At 45.6% G+C, this 15,832-nt stretch overlaps 1 protein-coding gene across 1 annotated transcript in view; it reads right to left on the bottom strand.

Moving 5' to 3' along the window:
* Positions 1-11,449, bottom strand: part of SLC6A5 (solute carrier family 6 member 5) — a 61,577-nt gene extending 50,128 nt beyond the window's left edge. Inside the window, exons 1-4 of the mRNA XM_088668274.1 lie at positions 10,955-11,449; positions 6,064-6,211; positions 1,948-2,079; positions 277-450 (exon numbers count right to left, since the gene is read on the bottom strand). Of these exons, the coding sequence (XP_088524400.1) occupies positions 277-450; positions 1,948-2,079; positions 6,064-6,211; positions 10,955-11,440 (940 nt within the window). The 5' untranslated portion in view covers positions 11,441-11,449. The remainder of the gene's footprint in view (positions 1-276; positions 451-1,947; positions 2,080-6,063; positions 6,212-10,954) is intronic.
* Between the last annotated feature and the right edge of the window lie 4,383 nt (positions 11,450-15,832).

Genomic DNA, 15,832 nt, shown 5'->3' on the forward strand with positions numbered 1-15,832 from the left:
ATGATTTTGCCTTGGGTTGGACTCAATTGGCCCTTTGGATTCCTTTCTTCTATGGTTTACAATATATTGTGAAGTTACTTTGGCACTATGTTGGCAGAATCGATAAACAGATAAGGAAGTCTAAATAAAGGTGTGAAAAGTTGATGTAATTGCACAGAATTCATTTTTACTACAAACGTTTACAATAGAGACATACTTGAGAATACTCATTGCTCTATACTTCAAGGCAGAATGGTCATATATACAGATTTGAAGGAAAAGCATACTCTAACTTACCTAATAAAAGTTTGTTTTTATCTCTACAATCCGGTGTGTTCCATGGATTGTTACATGAAGCCCAAGGTAACACTTGTGTAAGGGATGCAAAAAGGTAGAAAAGTGTGTAGCACAATATAATATTATAATATATGGCTATTAGGACAGAGATAATCAGCATAGCAATGCCACAGCCTGAAAAAAAAGAAAGGATCAAGGATCAGGGAGGATCACAATTTAAGCTACTAAAAATACATAAGCTTGTATCCAACTAGTTCATACACAGAGCGAAAGAAATTAATGGACCTAAACTTGCCACATCCCATAATTTGTATGGGATAACATTGAGGCTGCCTAGTCATATACAACATGAACACATTTTAGTTTAAATAGCATCTTATTTTTCAGACGTTTTCTTTTACTGAAAATAGTTCAACATGGCATGCAGCTCAATCCTATCTATTTTTAAGTCCCACTGAATTCAACTTGGCTTTCTCCCAAGTAGTGGTTAACAGAATATTTTTGTCTTGGCACAAAATCCATCTGGGGCTGCCATATAAGAGGGCAGTGGAGCTGTCACCCCATTCTTGAAGACCATGTGTGATTTATTACTCTATGGGATCTACATTTAAACTAAAGGGTCAAAAATAAACACTTTCTACATTAATATCAGCACTCTCGCTTCCACAAAAATAATATTTTCATTATCTTGATTGATCTTGGATTGAATCTTTCTATGTTCCAAAGTAATACCTAATTCTGCATCATGGGATTATAATGATAAATCGTCACTTAGTTCTTCGCGTTGCTGGATTGTATCATGCTTTGATTACTCTAATAAAATCTATTTTTAATGCTTTTAAAATACACTGTTTTGTTGCAATTTCCTAAGGGTGTCAGAAGAGCCTATCTAGCTCAGCATCCTGTTTTCACAAGGGACAATCAGATGCATAAGATGCATAGCTGTCAAGTTCTCCCTTTTTTAAGGGCTTCCTCACGAGAAAAGGGAAAACTTCACAGCTATGTTAAGATGCATACCTCCAAGCAGGACCTGTACACCAGAGCACTCCATCCTGCATTTTCCAGCAACTGATATTCGGGGGGGGGGGAAACATACTGCTTCTGACCATGGAAGCAGAGCAGAGCCATCAGGCAAGTAACCATCGATAGCCTAATGTCCTCCACCAATTTGTCCAATTATCTTTCAAAGCTTCTTCTCATTTCATGTCAGTACATTTGTCGTCACCACACCAGCCAACATGAACCTTGGAAAAGCTCTCCCCAGTGCTGCCTATACAAGAAAAGTGGAAAAGTACCATGCGGCAATGGGATGTGCGAGATATTTAGCACTGAAGGGAAGTGCTATTTTCTTATGAGATGTACGTGACGCCATAAAAAGTGATGCAGCTGTGGAATGCTCTCCTCCTGCTGGGAAGTGCAGCATGGATCCACTAAAGCAGAAAAGTGCTGCATTACTACTACATCAGTCATTGCAAGGTCACCTCAAGGTCAAAGTCAGACTGCAGCGCATCACCCACTGTTCTTGTAGCAGTGCCACACAGAGGAGAACCCATGTCATCTCTCTTGCTTTGAACTGAAGGAAAACCATGATCTCCGAGTTAAAAAGACACACACACACACACCATGCACACAAAATGCCACAGGACAAGGCATTGTTTCTGCTCAGCTCACCTTGTAAGGCAGGGATGGCTTTCCAAACAGACACGGGTCCCTGACTAGCAAACTGCCCCAGAGAAACCTCCAGGAAGAAGATGGGGATCCCAGCCAGAGCCAACATTGTCAAATAGGGAATAAGAAATGCACCTAATGGAAGAAGAGAATACAGATCTCAGGGACAGCATGGGTGGGAAATGGCACAACCCTGACATTTTGTAGCTGCTCTATTTTGTGCATTGCAAAAGCACTCTACAACCCTTCCCCCACAAACCCCTGCAGAGCAGTACCAAACTTTTTGAAGGGAATGTATTTCCTGTTTAGAAACCCTTCGCAGAGATGCTTTGTCGGCAGAAAGCAGGGCTCTTTCTCTCTTGGGAAAGCTTTGCATGTTGGTCAGATTGGCAGAAGGTATTTTCATGCCCCATAAAACCCAGAGTTATAATTACCAGGGCATATTAAAACAAAAATAGGCTGATCCTAACAATCCTTATTTTGAAGGTAAAGAAAGCACATTGACGCCCATTCCTAATATTTACCCAGAAGCAGCCCCGCTGAACTCTGTAAGGGTTACTAAGACTGCAGTCATCTCCCTTTGAACTCAAGGTTGCTTCCTTCCGAGTAAACAAGGGTAGGACGGCGAGGTTACAGTCTAACTTGGAAGCCAGTTGCACTGAAATCCACGAGACTTCCAGTTCAAGGGGCAATCTTGTGTATATAGCTGGTTTTAAATCCCATTAGATTTAGTGGGATTTAATTTCCTGGCAAATACGTGCCAGATCTCAGTCTGTGCAGGTCTGTTCCCCCTTCTAGCCACCTCGACAAAACCTGCCTTGTTCAGTTCAAGCGCTCCTGACCCGCCTTCTCCTTAGGGCATTTTATGGATTTGCTTCTGCACCGTGTCAAACAAGGCTGACTGTTCGGAGTGGAAATGGCTGCCAGACTTGCTGCAGGTGGTGCAGCTAATTCAATTACTACTCATAATTTCTCTCATCATCACCTACAACTGCGTCTCAGGGCTTCCTGGAGTGTGTCCTGGGGAGGAAAGTCAGCGTTGTTTTTAAAGGGGGGGATTGCGCCGGAAACAGCCGGCTCCTAATTTCAAATTTTAAAATAAATCACGTTGGGATGGCATTTACGCATTTGACAATGAAGTCTTCCAAGCAACTGTGTTCGTTACTTGTATAAAATATAGCCCGCAGCCGCTGCTGTGGTGTGGTAGCCTCACATTAGGAGGGAAGCTCAGCAAACCTGGACTCCCCACGCTGAGACTGCTGTTCAGAATTCTGTTGTGAAATCGAAATCAGGAGAGCTTTGCAATGATGCCAAAGACACAAATCATTTGCACTGGACCAGGGACTGCGCCTGCGCAAATTTGAGACGCAGCTCTTTAATCTGCCTGTTCTGTTGCCCATTTTGGAAGAGATCCTCAATGAACTCGGTAGAATATATTTCTGGGTATACTGCTTTCGGATTAGGTACAATAAGTGTGTCTGTGTGGTTTCTTTCGATCCCACTGAATTGGGAGTAAATTTACTGAGAGTCGTATCCCAAAACAAATGTGTTCAGGATTTCAGCCCTAACCCGAATTCAGCAACAGTTTGGCTAAATGGCATATTGGGTAAATCACGTGTATGAATAATGGTGATTACTTAATAAATATATCGGGTAATGAAAAAAAATAAACCCTGGAAACACTGAGGTTTAGAAAAAGCAGAGTTGAGTCCCCCACCACCACCACCGTTTGAAAATGAATCATAATAAACAACCACTTCTTATAGATTTTGAGACAACCAAATGTTTTTGTTTTATGTGAAGTTGAAGTTTTCTCCAAAACTGCAAAATCCTGTGATTTCACTCAAAACAACAGAAAAAGCTCAGCGGTTGGAGCATTTGCTTCGTGGGGCTGAGAGGAAACCCCGCCTGAAATCCTAGGTTGCTGCTTGCCAGTCAGTGTAGACAATACTGAAATGGGCCAGTGGTTTGGACTCAGTATGTGGCAGCTTCCTATGTTCCTAAGAAAGGTGACTTTTGTGGTGTTGGGTGTACTGACTACATGAATGATGATGGGTAAGCTAGGGGCTATATACACCAAGACATACAAACGAGAAAAATATATGTTAACTCGCAGCGTCAGCAGAAGGTGAGAAATTGCCATTTAGGCTTAGTCCAATTAATCAGAGCGGGGAAAATATACGCTATGCACTTTTTCGCGCATGAAATTCTAATATCTGTAAGGCTTGTCTTGTTTTCTCTATATGTGATATACGGGTTGGAAACTCCTATACCAGGCATCCCCAAACTCCCTCCAGATGTTTTGGGACTACATCCCTCCAGATGTTTTGGGACTACAACTCCCATGATCCCTAGTTAACAGGAGCAGTGGTCAAGGATGATGGGAATTGTAGTCCCAAAACATCTGGAGGGCCGAGTTTGGGGATGCCTGTCCTATACTGTAGTAATAAAGCAACGTCGAGATTAATGGCAATAATGTACTCTGAGAAAGCCGGATTGTTTCAAATGCACATTCTACTACTGTATATTCGTTTGTGATCGTGAGAGGTATGTTACATCTCTTTCATTTCTGAACGGGGGAGGGGGGTCATTTTGTTTTAGGCATTGTCAATTCTAATAAATAAAAATATTTTTTTTATTTTTGTTTCCCAGTTAGGATATTGTCCCCCCCCCCCTTACTGTAGTTAAAACTGGTGGGAAAAATATTTCCAAATTAGGTGGGGGAGGGGTTTCATTAAGCAAGAAGGTTTAGTGGACAGGTTTGTTTAAAATTCTCACGCAGTTTTTCAGGGCTTGATTGCTATATCAACTATATCTAATTTTATTTTTTTCAGAGAGGTCGATAGAAAGCTTTACTGTCTCTTCACTTTCCAGACTCTAGCCCCTAATCCATTGCCTGTTTATTTTGAAGTTCCCAAAAGAAGGAAGAAAAGCTGCTTGGGGGGGGGGCAATTTGGAACGGACAAATAGTCGGAAAGGGCTAAGGCAGCAGACACTTCCCTGTCCCCTCCGCTCAAATTGGCAGTCTCCCCTTGCTGCATTTCAGTTTAAAGGGAGCGCTGGGAGACCTTGCACCTCTAGCGTGCAGTTTGGGCCCCAAGGAGTCCCATTTGTTCAAGAAGGCTGGTTTCTTAATGACTGCGTCGAATGGCAACCATGATCATCCGCATGCAAACTCTTTCCGAAGGATTTGCTGCGAAAATCTGCTCTAGCTTAAATTCCTCTTTGAAATGATTGCCTCGCTTCCTTTACTTCGAGGTAGTCACCCCGAAACATTTGGAAGAATAAAAGGTTGGGAGATCTCCAGCGCTTGTTTACTCAGAAGCAAGTCTCGCTGAGCTCAGCTGGGTGCACAGCTGGAAGATCGCAGCCGATCCTAAACATGCATATTTGGAAACAGATGTCATCGTTTCAGAAGAGATCCATCCAGAACTCATTCAGTCCTTTTATGTTTTGTTTATGTATACTGTACATTCTATTAGGTTTCGCCAAGGTCAGTTTCTGCAATGGCGGTGGTGGAGCTTCACTGCAGACCTGAAACCAAATGATTTGCCTTTTACTGATAACACAGAATCGCACACTTGTCGTCTGCATCCGGTGGAATAAAGACTTTACTCAGGATCACTAATGCGGGTTAGAATTTACTTCACCCGCAAGCATGCCTTGAAATCTATTTTGTTCATTCTTCACGCAACGCAGATTATAGGATAGGGGCGTGATATGGGATGCTTAATAGGTACTTCCAACATAAGGTGAAGTAACCTTTCCTATGAACACCAAGATCAAGAGATAATCACGCTTTTAAACCCAGGGCCATCGATTTCTCTGGCTGCCATGGTTTTCTAGAACAGGGCTTGCGGGTTTCCGACGATGGACAGCTTCTGACCCCGCCCCTTGCCCCGCCCCTCGCCATCAGGAGCACCCACCCCTTTGCTTCTAAGGCGCTGGCTGAAAGCCCGATCCAGAAACCAGAGGGAGTGGGGAAGCTCGAATTTAAGCTGACTGAGGAAGCAGTTTACGTTCAAGCTCAGCACTCCGTTTAACCCGTCTGGTGGATCAAAGGCCCCAGCGTTACCCCTTTCTGAGCTGCAGGGTGTAAAAAGAGAGGAAAATCCATACCTCCCCCATTCTTAAAGGCCAGGTACGGGAACCTCCAGACATTGCCCAGCCCTACTGCATAACCCACCATGGAGAGGATGAAGTCCAGCTTGCTAGACCAGTTTCCCCGGGCTTTATTTTCGTCCCCTTCATCCTCCTCCTCCTCCGGCTGGAGGGAGACAGAAACAAAAACAAAATTACATCGACGCGATTGCACACAACGAGTTCAGATGCGGAATGTCTGAGCTGCCATCCCTAGGCAAGCTGTACCGCAGTAAGTTGCAGTAGTAATTGGTTTTATAATTATACTGTATCAATAATTATAGATTATTATTATTATTATTATTATTCATCAGTCCATACCATAAACACAAATTGCAGCGTTACGTCTATTGGAGCAAGAAGAAGAAGAGTAGTTTGGATTTGATATCCCGCTTTATCACTACCCGAAGGAGTCTCAAAGCGGCTAACAATCTCCTTTCCCCTCCCCCCCAACAGACACCCTGTGAGGTGGGTGGGGCTGAGAGACTTCAGAGAAGTGTGACTAGCCCAAGGTCACCCAGCAGCTGCATGTGGAGGAGCGGAGACGCGAACCCGGTCCCCCAGATTACGAGTCTACCGCTCTTAACCACTACACCACACTGGCTCCCAGTGGTCTTTAGGGGACCTTTGAGAGCTACAGCATTCAATCGTGGGGTGGGAAAAGAATGAACTGAAAAATGTCCTCTAGTCTAGGCAATTTAGAGGTGATTCACTCGCACAGGTACTTCGCTGGGAATCTTAGGACTCGCTGATCTGCATTTGGCTCTGTCACAAAACAAGAGAAAGCCCCAGGCGTTTTTAAGTCCCATTGGCAGAGTTATGCATGTGTTTAAATCTCTCCTGTTGAAATCGACGAGAGTTTAACAGTGACTTCTGATCACGTCCTCCTCCGGGTTTGAGGTCATAAGAAGATCCCTGGCCAGCTTCCCTGCCTGCACCCCCCACGTGTGAATGTGGAAAGCAAACTCCAACGGCATTTGGAGCAAACGTGTCCTGGGCCTGGCGCGCATCATCACCCTTTAAATCGGGGCGGGAATGGGGAGAAGTTTAAAACAAAAGCAGAAAACCTGACAATGCCTAAGGCGAGACCGAGGTGCGCCGAGGGACCCACTTCAAGGCTTCATGTGGCTGAGTTAAGCAGTAAGCGATTGGGAGATGTGAGCTGGCGCCGTAATGACTCGCGCCGGCTGTCTGCTGCGCACAGCGCTTTTGGGAACATTTGCCCCGGGCGCGTGAACTGTCCCCCTGGTCGTTTACCATCCCTCAACCCCCAGTTACCACACGGTCCATTCTCCCTCCAGTCACTGCTTAGAGAGTGAGGCGGGATGGGGCTGTGTGAGAGAGAGGCGCTTGCACTTACTGAAGAGCTAAAGACAGGGGGGGAAGAGGCCTCTTGCGAAGAACACCGCCAGGGAGAAGCACCGGGTTGGAGCTGGGCTGAGGCCACACAGCTTCAGTCACACACAGGGGCGAGGCTTCCGTGGAGGGGCTCGGCCGAGGGGAGGAGGCAAAGCATTAGGGGGGAATGTCCTGAGGATCACTTGAAGGCACTGGCGACGCCACCCAACTCGGGGCTTGGTGAACCCGATCGGGAGCGTGCGAGGTGATGGAAGTTCAGTCTAAACTCGCCAGACGCACGCACGCGCGCCGTTGGGGAGGGTCCCGAAGTCCTAAGAAAAGTCTGTCCTTAGGAGGAGGAGATTCAGGCTTCCTCAGCTTCGCTGGGATACAGCAGCAACCGCGTCATGACGCTGGACGTGCGCGCTGGCCTTTGGTTCGACCCGCCAGGGCTGAGTGGCCGCCATTGTCTTATTCCAGGCCTAGGCCGCCCCAGCGCCTTGGGTGTCCCCTGTCCGCAAAGCATAGACCCTCTGTCACTGAAGGGCTGAAAGTTTCCCTTTCTGGGCGAATAGACAACTCCTAAGGGCAGAGGCGAGGGATCTTCGCCCCCGTTAAATATTAGGGGTGGGGCTGCTTCCCTAAGTTGATGGGCATTTGCCATTCAAATACTGTGCGCGCACCGTGTCATATGATCGATTATGTGGGGGCGGGCTTACCTCCCCCCTCGCCAATATTTTATTCAAAGTGACGCCCTTGAGCCCAGCGGTTCATTGGGACTGCGGGGAGAAAGGATGAAGGTTCTCTTCCCAACTACCCGATCCTGCTCCCTCCCACGAACACAACACCCGCGCGCGGCTTGGCGGATAAAGTGTGATCAAGCGGTGCGCCGATTGTCGAAATAAAATAGATCAGATAAGTAATAAAAGTTGCGGCCCGGAAATGTAAACTCCGCCGCGACTGAGGGCGAATGCGTCCTTGGATTGAGGTTAACTAGCCGGTGGTGTGGTGTAGTGCTTAGAGCAGTGGTTCCCAACCTTTTTTTGGCCATGCCCCACCTAAGTATCTCTAAAATCTTGATTTACCCTCCCCCATATAATTCTTATTATTCAAAAAGTGAACTCCTATTCAGGTGGAGGAAGCCATTAACTTGGTCTAAACATTCTAGAATTGCCCCCCTTAAAAATCAAATTGCCCCCCTGTGGGGCGTGTGCCCTATGTTGGGAACCACGGGGTTAGAGAGTCCGGCTTCGATCTGGGAGACTAGGCTTGGAATCCCCGACCTTTGGCCGGACACTATCGCTCCAAACTTACCTTACAGGGTTGCTGTGTGAGGATAAAATGGAGAGGGGGAGAAGCAAATACGCCAACTTGAGGTCCTTGGAGGAAAAGCGGGAGATAAATTTAATTTTAAAAGTGGACGAACTCAGTTCCTTTTTTCTTTAGTTGGACACCAGTTTACATTGTAGGGAGGGCAAAGAGGACACTGTGCCAAACAGTAGATTATCCGTAACGGATTAAAATACCCAGTTTCTCGTGGGTAGCAGGATTCAAATCGCAAGAATAAACAAAAAAATGTACCGCAGGGACTGAAAATACTGGCCTTCAAACTTGCTCGCTATTTAGGCAATGTGGTCCAACACATGCAGCTGAACCCACAAATGAGCCATCTCGATCTAACTCAGAGGAATTTCTGAAACGTAACCCAGTGTAGTTCCTCTGAGCACTGACGCTTAGATCGTTTTAAATCGTAGTGATGCAACTTAATTGTGCTAAGTGGGCGGATATATCTGTCCTTCACTCGAGAGCATGTGATAACGGCATTCTGAAAAGTGAACAAATTTGCGTTTGATAGCTTCTCACGCGAAGCTTCAACCGTAACCCTCGCTGGTTATAATGGACAGTCGAATCCGGTTTTGCAAACCACAATAATGTACATGGCCTTAACTGCACATCTTTAGCCCATAGGGAGCCAACCACATAATCGGATGTCTTTGCACTTATACTGCTCACGAGGGAGCAGTAGGATGCTGTCCTCACGACCAGAAAAGCAGTCAACGGACACCTTAACCGAGACTTTAGATGCGCTGCTCCAGATTGTGTGAACGAGGACGGGAGGACGCAGCATTCTCTACTCCGCACCAACACCTTCAGAGTGGAGAAATACAGCGCTGCCTCTAGCCGCGGACGCCTCTGTTTCTTAGCAGAGGCCACTGTCTTGTCAGGGTACCAGGTGCGCGCTTTCACCAGCCCGGCCCCATTTCTACATCACACCGCAGTGCCCGGGACTTGCTCACTGACCCCAAGTGACGATTGAACTGTCTGAGATGGAGTGATTGATCACAGAGCCCGGGCCCGGTGGGGCTTCGAGCAGAGGGCCTGCTACGGTTGGCTCTTTGCTTGGGTGGTTTTTTTGTTGTTCGCTTTGATTGCCTTTCCCGTTTGCTCGACAGGCAAGAGCGCTCCCCAAGGGTCCCTTTTGGACGGCGGCGCTGGGAACGCTCAGAGCTGGGAAGGAAGAGTGAACTTTGGCAAACTGGAGTCCCTCCTCTAAAGGGGAGGGGGACTCTTCTCGCGCACGTGCCAGAGAAAGAGAAAGAGATCGGGTTAATTAGGTTAATCAGCTATGAATAGCGCTCAGACAAAGCGGTGCAAGGTAATGAGTATTTTTCGATTGGAGGTGGCAGGTCCTGCCGCAGCAAACGACAAGAGGCCAATGGGACTTAATCCTTTTTTGTTATGGTTTCTCTCTGCCAAGCTAGCTAGAGATACATAATCACAGAAGTGGGTGGAAATAAACATACTCCAATGTGTATTACAATAGTCATTGCCCACCAAAACCTTAAAAATGGGTCGGCTAAGAAATTAATAAATACTCATATTTGTTTGCTTTTACGTGTCAGTTTCCCTCCCAGGCTCAGGCGAATACTTTTTGCGCAGTTGAGTGGAAGGAAATATGTGTGCGTTGAACAGGGTACCGTAGTTAGCAGAGTCAGTCTCAGGATGTTTACTCGGAAGTACGTCCAGCCTGTTCAATAGACTTACTCCCAGGTAAGCAGCCGGGAAACATTTTAGCTAATTTCTATTTCACCTTATAGATCGATTTCTCTTTTTGCGCTCCAGTGTCCAATAATGGCCACATTTTATGATCCGCTGGAGGAGATCCATTTCCCTTTTCCTGATTGGTGCCTGAGCCCCAGGAACGAGAGAGAAGAGTTATTTCGAGTCTGTGTGCTTAAGAGAGAAGAATAACTAGTTCATCATTGTCATCATTTCCAGACCCTCGCTTTCCTCCTTTCTACTGCATGGAGGAGGTGGAGGACTTCTTTCAAGATCGCTCACTGCCAAGCCTAAATCTGATTTAGTTTTTATGTACCCGAAGTTTCTATTAGGGATTCATTTTGCGTGTGAAGTGGCATTGGTGGACATCCGCATATGTTCAATTCACTTGTGTTAGATCCGAAAAGGCGTGGGGGGGGGGAGAGAGAGAGGAGAGAGAAAGACAAGACAGTAACAGTGGAAAACGACTTACCTCAGTGACCGCACGCCCAGGGAGAACAGACGTGATCCCATCTGTGCCCAAGACCACGGTGCTCTGGCTCATGTTCACCCAACCGCCCTTGGCATTGTTTTGCTCCAGTGTACTCTTACCAATACTTTGATTAGCTTCCCCGTCTGTGCTTTGCAACGGGGGGATTTTGCAAGGGGCAATGTGGGCCTGGAGGGTGTTCCCTGCGCTGGGGGCGTTCTTGAGAGGGAAAGGGTCTGTAGAGTCTTGCACGGGGGCGAGTTTGCAGATGCCAACTTTGGTCCTCTCGGAATCATTTGCCTTGACTTCGTCGGGTGGCAAAGTTTTGTTGTCACTGGCGAGAGCGGTGGCGACTTTGGCCAGCTGGGACGGGACTTGGGAAGGCAGGTTCTGCGGCAGCTCCGTCTCGGGGCTGTTTCTTATCATCCCGGCGCTTTCCAGTGGCCCAGAGGCGGCTGACCCGGGGCTGTTCACCAGCTGTTTGCTCATCTCCTTTTGACTGGCGTAATCCTGAAAGAGCATAGGCACATTGAAAAGAGTGAAGCAAAAGCGGACCTGCCGCAGGACAAGGGGCGCATTCCTGACATAAACTATTTGTATTGTGGTTGCACTGCTAAAGATAATCGCGAAGGCGTCGCAGCAGATTCGGTTTAGGCAGCACCCCCCTTGCTAATCTTCATACAGTAAGCTAGAATCGCATCGGCGCCCTCAGATTCCAGTATTAGATAGATGCAATATCGCTTCCAGCTCTCTGCTTGCAAACCTCCTTGATTTTCTCATCACGACTGTCGGATGCTCTGTTCTCCATGCACCATTGTAGAAAGATTCTTTAATTTTACGCCCCATTTCCTTTCTGTCATTCAGCAATGCACACTAGCTTTGGATGGGGGGGGGGGTCGGCATTCTGCCTTCGATGCAGCTAGCGAGACATAGCGAAACTCAATAATATTGGTTCCTATATTCCCCCAGTAATGATTTTTCTCAATAATTTAGTCTAATGGTGGAAAAAAGAAAAGGTCTGCAAGAAGCGTTAAAGGCACATTATCTATTACAACGAATGCTAAACTGTATTTTCTGAAATTCCAATCCTCAGCATGTTACTCAGAAGGATATGGGATTTATTTCTCATTCAGCACAGGCAAATCCAGAGGTTTATTTTTTAGGCCGCAATACTATACTATACTATACTATACTATACTATACTATACTATACTATACTATACTATACTATACTATACTATACTATACTATACTTGGGAGTAAGTCTCAGTTAACACAAAATGGCTGAGTCGGCATGTATAGTTTTGCATTGCTAAGATTTAAGACGTCTGTACTGTAGCAGTATTAAATATTGGCCACATTCTTCCAGCCTGTGTTTTAACTTTTTACATATATTTTTACATCTCTTAATCCTTTTGAAGGTGTGTGTTATAATAAAGAACGGTGCTAACTAAAATCACACAACTTCAGAAAGTCCCATTTTGCTGCCCTTAAGAGAATAACCCTTTACGACGTTGAAAAGCAAACACTTAGGCAGTGTTTTGTCCGCATTTGGATTTCAGGGTCGAGAATCCTCAAAACCCGCATAATTAATAACTGCAGCTTCAGAACTTCACTAAATAAAGCAAATTTTACTCTTGCACTGAAATACACCCACATTTTTGCATGTCCTTCCCACTTTTCCATCCCAGTGCCGCTTTAGTAGAGGAATGCGGAATGCTCTCTACCCAGGAATGTGGACGTTCAGGACCCTGGACAGTGCCAACCCTCCACTCGTCCCCTCCCCACTGCAGTCGACACTTTCCCAAGTCTAACAGTGCGCTCCTTATGTATGTTTCACTCAGAAGCATCTTCCACTTTGTACAGTAGGGCTCACTTTCAAGGAAGTGTATTCAGGGCTGCAGGCTGAACCACATCCCCAAACTTAATTTGCAGCCACTTTACATTTTAAGAAAAAAATACAATTTCCCCCCAGCCTAAACATTCCCAAAAGAAACAGAAAAGAGAGAGGGAAACCCAGAGCCCCATCACTTACCATGTCTAAAGTAGCATCAGATAGAACCCGCAGAGGTAAAAACAGCAGCACAGGCAAAACGGGTAGACTGGGTTTTGCTCCGGCAAGACCAAAGCTTTCTATACCTCCGTGGGAAAGACTGGGTTTGCGTCAGTGCATAGCAAGGTGCCCTTCGTATGACATTTTCTTGATAATACGAGCTTGATAAATCATTACCCTTGGATTCGGATTTTAAAGGGACAACAAGAAGCCTTCGCGCCGGCTCGCTGTCACTCAGGCAGCGGTTGGGATTACGTGTTCGGTGTGACTCATTGGGGAGGGGGAATATGCTGAATAAGCCAAGCCCAACGAAAGCAGAACTTTCTTGCTGGTAATTAGAAAAAGAACATGTGAGGAACACGTCCTATTGCACCCAAAGCACAAACGTGAGCCGCGAAAGACCTCCCCGCCTCCGCCTCCCCCCTCCGAGCACCGCTCTACGTCTCCTTACGCTTCAAGCCAGAACCTCTGCAATGGACACACCCCATTCCACCACGTCTTTCGACTTTTTTTTTTTTAGACGCTTCAGCCCGTGCGCCTTCTTCTCTCTGCCTTTCAGCTGCAGGCTGTCCACGGCAGCGTTTTGATTTAATGTAACAGATCTTCAGGAAAGGGGAGGAATCTCCCCTCTCCCGACTTCTTTCCACAAAACGCAACGGGAGACATAACACAGACGAAATCAACCCAAGCAGCACAGCAATGTGTTTATATCCATCGAGGTCATCTTTAGGGCAGTGGGGTGAAGAGAAAAAGACATGCTGAGCATATTTGAAATGTTTGAGGTTTAGCAGGTAAGGAGGAACTGTTTGATCCAATCTTCCTGCGCAAAGTTGAAGCGCCCTTTAGACAACTCTGCGCATCTTAGAGAATTCCCGAGATTCTCTAAGCAGTTCTGGTTCATTGTTTCCCATGTAGCTTCGATGTGTAAGTAAGAGCTATAGTTACAGAACAGCAGCCGTATAAGGAACATGATTATAATTTTTGCACGCTTCCCAATCTGAACACTACAGGGTACATGCTGCGATCCTAACCAGTCACTCTTATGAGGAAACAATTTCCCTTAAAATCAATGCAGCATAATTTCAAGCAAACGCATTTAGGATCAGCGTGAGTTTTGAACATATATGTACGTATGTATAGTGGCCTTGTGCACATTGTAGAAAGGAATATTTCATCCGCCTTTTATGTATCTCTGTGTATAAAATTATGAAATGCACACTTGCAATTTAAGAATACAAGCGATTTTATGCTTTGTTCGATGCCCTTCAGATGTCTAGCATGGATTCCAACTGAAGACATTAGCAAACTTCTGTTAACCCACATTATCACAGAGTTGCAGCATCACGTACGCTACTAAAAAGTTGGGCCGGCAACTCTCTTGGCCTTTTAGGAGTCAGGCACACTCGAGACTGAACACAGAAGGACTTATTTCCGAAGGCATTGCTGTGTGATTAAAAGAAAATAAAAATCGTGAATCTAAATATACGATTTAAAAGAAAGAAAGAAAGAAAGAAGTGGCCCGCGCACGCATATACACCGGTGGTGGTGGGAGTAGCCTATTTATCAGAACATAAATAAAATAATTTGTATCTTGCTTTGAAATGTTTCCGTTACTGTGTTTCTTACAGCGCAGTCTTCTACTCACTCAGCAGTGCGTTCAGTGGGGCTTACTTCTAGGTAAGAGTGCATAGGACTTCATTGAATCCAATGTTATTTGCCTCTGAGTAGACATGACAGAGTCACGCTGTTGATAGCTTAACTACTACTATCCTATTGAAATCAACGCCATTTAAAAGCACCAAACTGTAGCTGAATCACGCCCAAGGGTTCAATTCAATTGCAGATACATACAGAAGTGGGTTACAGAACAGAGTTCTTTTTTTTTTACTCCTGGTGTCACCCAGACCTACCCCTACCCTAAATTAGAGTAACCCCTTTAAAATACATGAACTAAATTAAAAGAGACAAGCCATCCATCTTAAAGGACTAGTGTTGTTTGCTACAGTTTCACTGTCCGGAGCAGGAGACTTCAATAAATAAGGTAGGGTTCGAACTACAGGGATCTACTCATAAATTTCTGGCCTTTTAGCGCACTGTTAATTTATGAAATTTGGAAGTGGAACAATAAAGTAGTAACCACAACCGGGCATCTTTGTCTCCAGTGAAAAACACACTAGCAGAATTTTGTTAGCCACGTCGATGAATTGGGAAGTAGAAATTCACATAATTGCAAATGGGTGATTAAGTGAACTAGGAAGAGAGTTATAGGGTGTTCCAAGCCCATAACATTTAACTTTTCAGAGCTTCCTCCCGCCCCTCTCTCACACACTTTTACCGAAGTCAAACAAGACCATTAACGCCATTAGAAGTTGGCTGAAGAATAATATAGAGCTGGTTTTCCTATGCAAGAAGATCTCGGTAGTGGTTAAATTACACCCCCGAGCCTCCCCTCTCTCACAGCGCAGCGCCCAAACTCACCTACAATGCGCTGGTTCCACAAGAGAACCAAAGTAAGGAATGGTTGTAGCGCTTAAAGAAATGTAGATGTAAATAGATTCATTTTGTCTCCAATGTAATCTAATTAGCTTTCATTTGTGCGAAGACATCCAGTGTATTATTCATCAGATTATTTTCTACACGAGGAAGAGTTAACGGGGAGTAGCCCAAACCCCTTTCTCCGCACTCTCTAAGGAGGTCTAATGCGCGTCTACTGGCGTCATATTTAATAAAGCGGACATCGAGCGCCAACAATTTCGTACTCAGTGATCTTCTTGATTTGAAGGGATGTTATAAATAGCTAAACCTGGTAAGCGCTCCCTCCCCTTCTT

The sequence above is a fragment of the Zootoca vivipara genome, chromosome 1 (assembly GCF_965207765.1).
Source record: "Zootoca vivipara chromosome 1, rZooViv2.hap1.1, whole genome shotgun sequence".
NCBI classification, from domain to species: domain Eukaryota; kingdom Metazoa; phylum Chordata; class Lepidosauria; order Squamata; family Lacertidae; genus Zootoca; species Zootoca vivipara.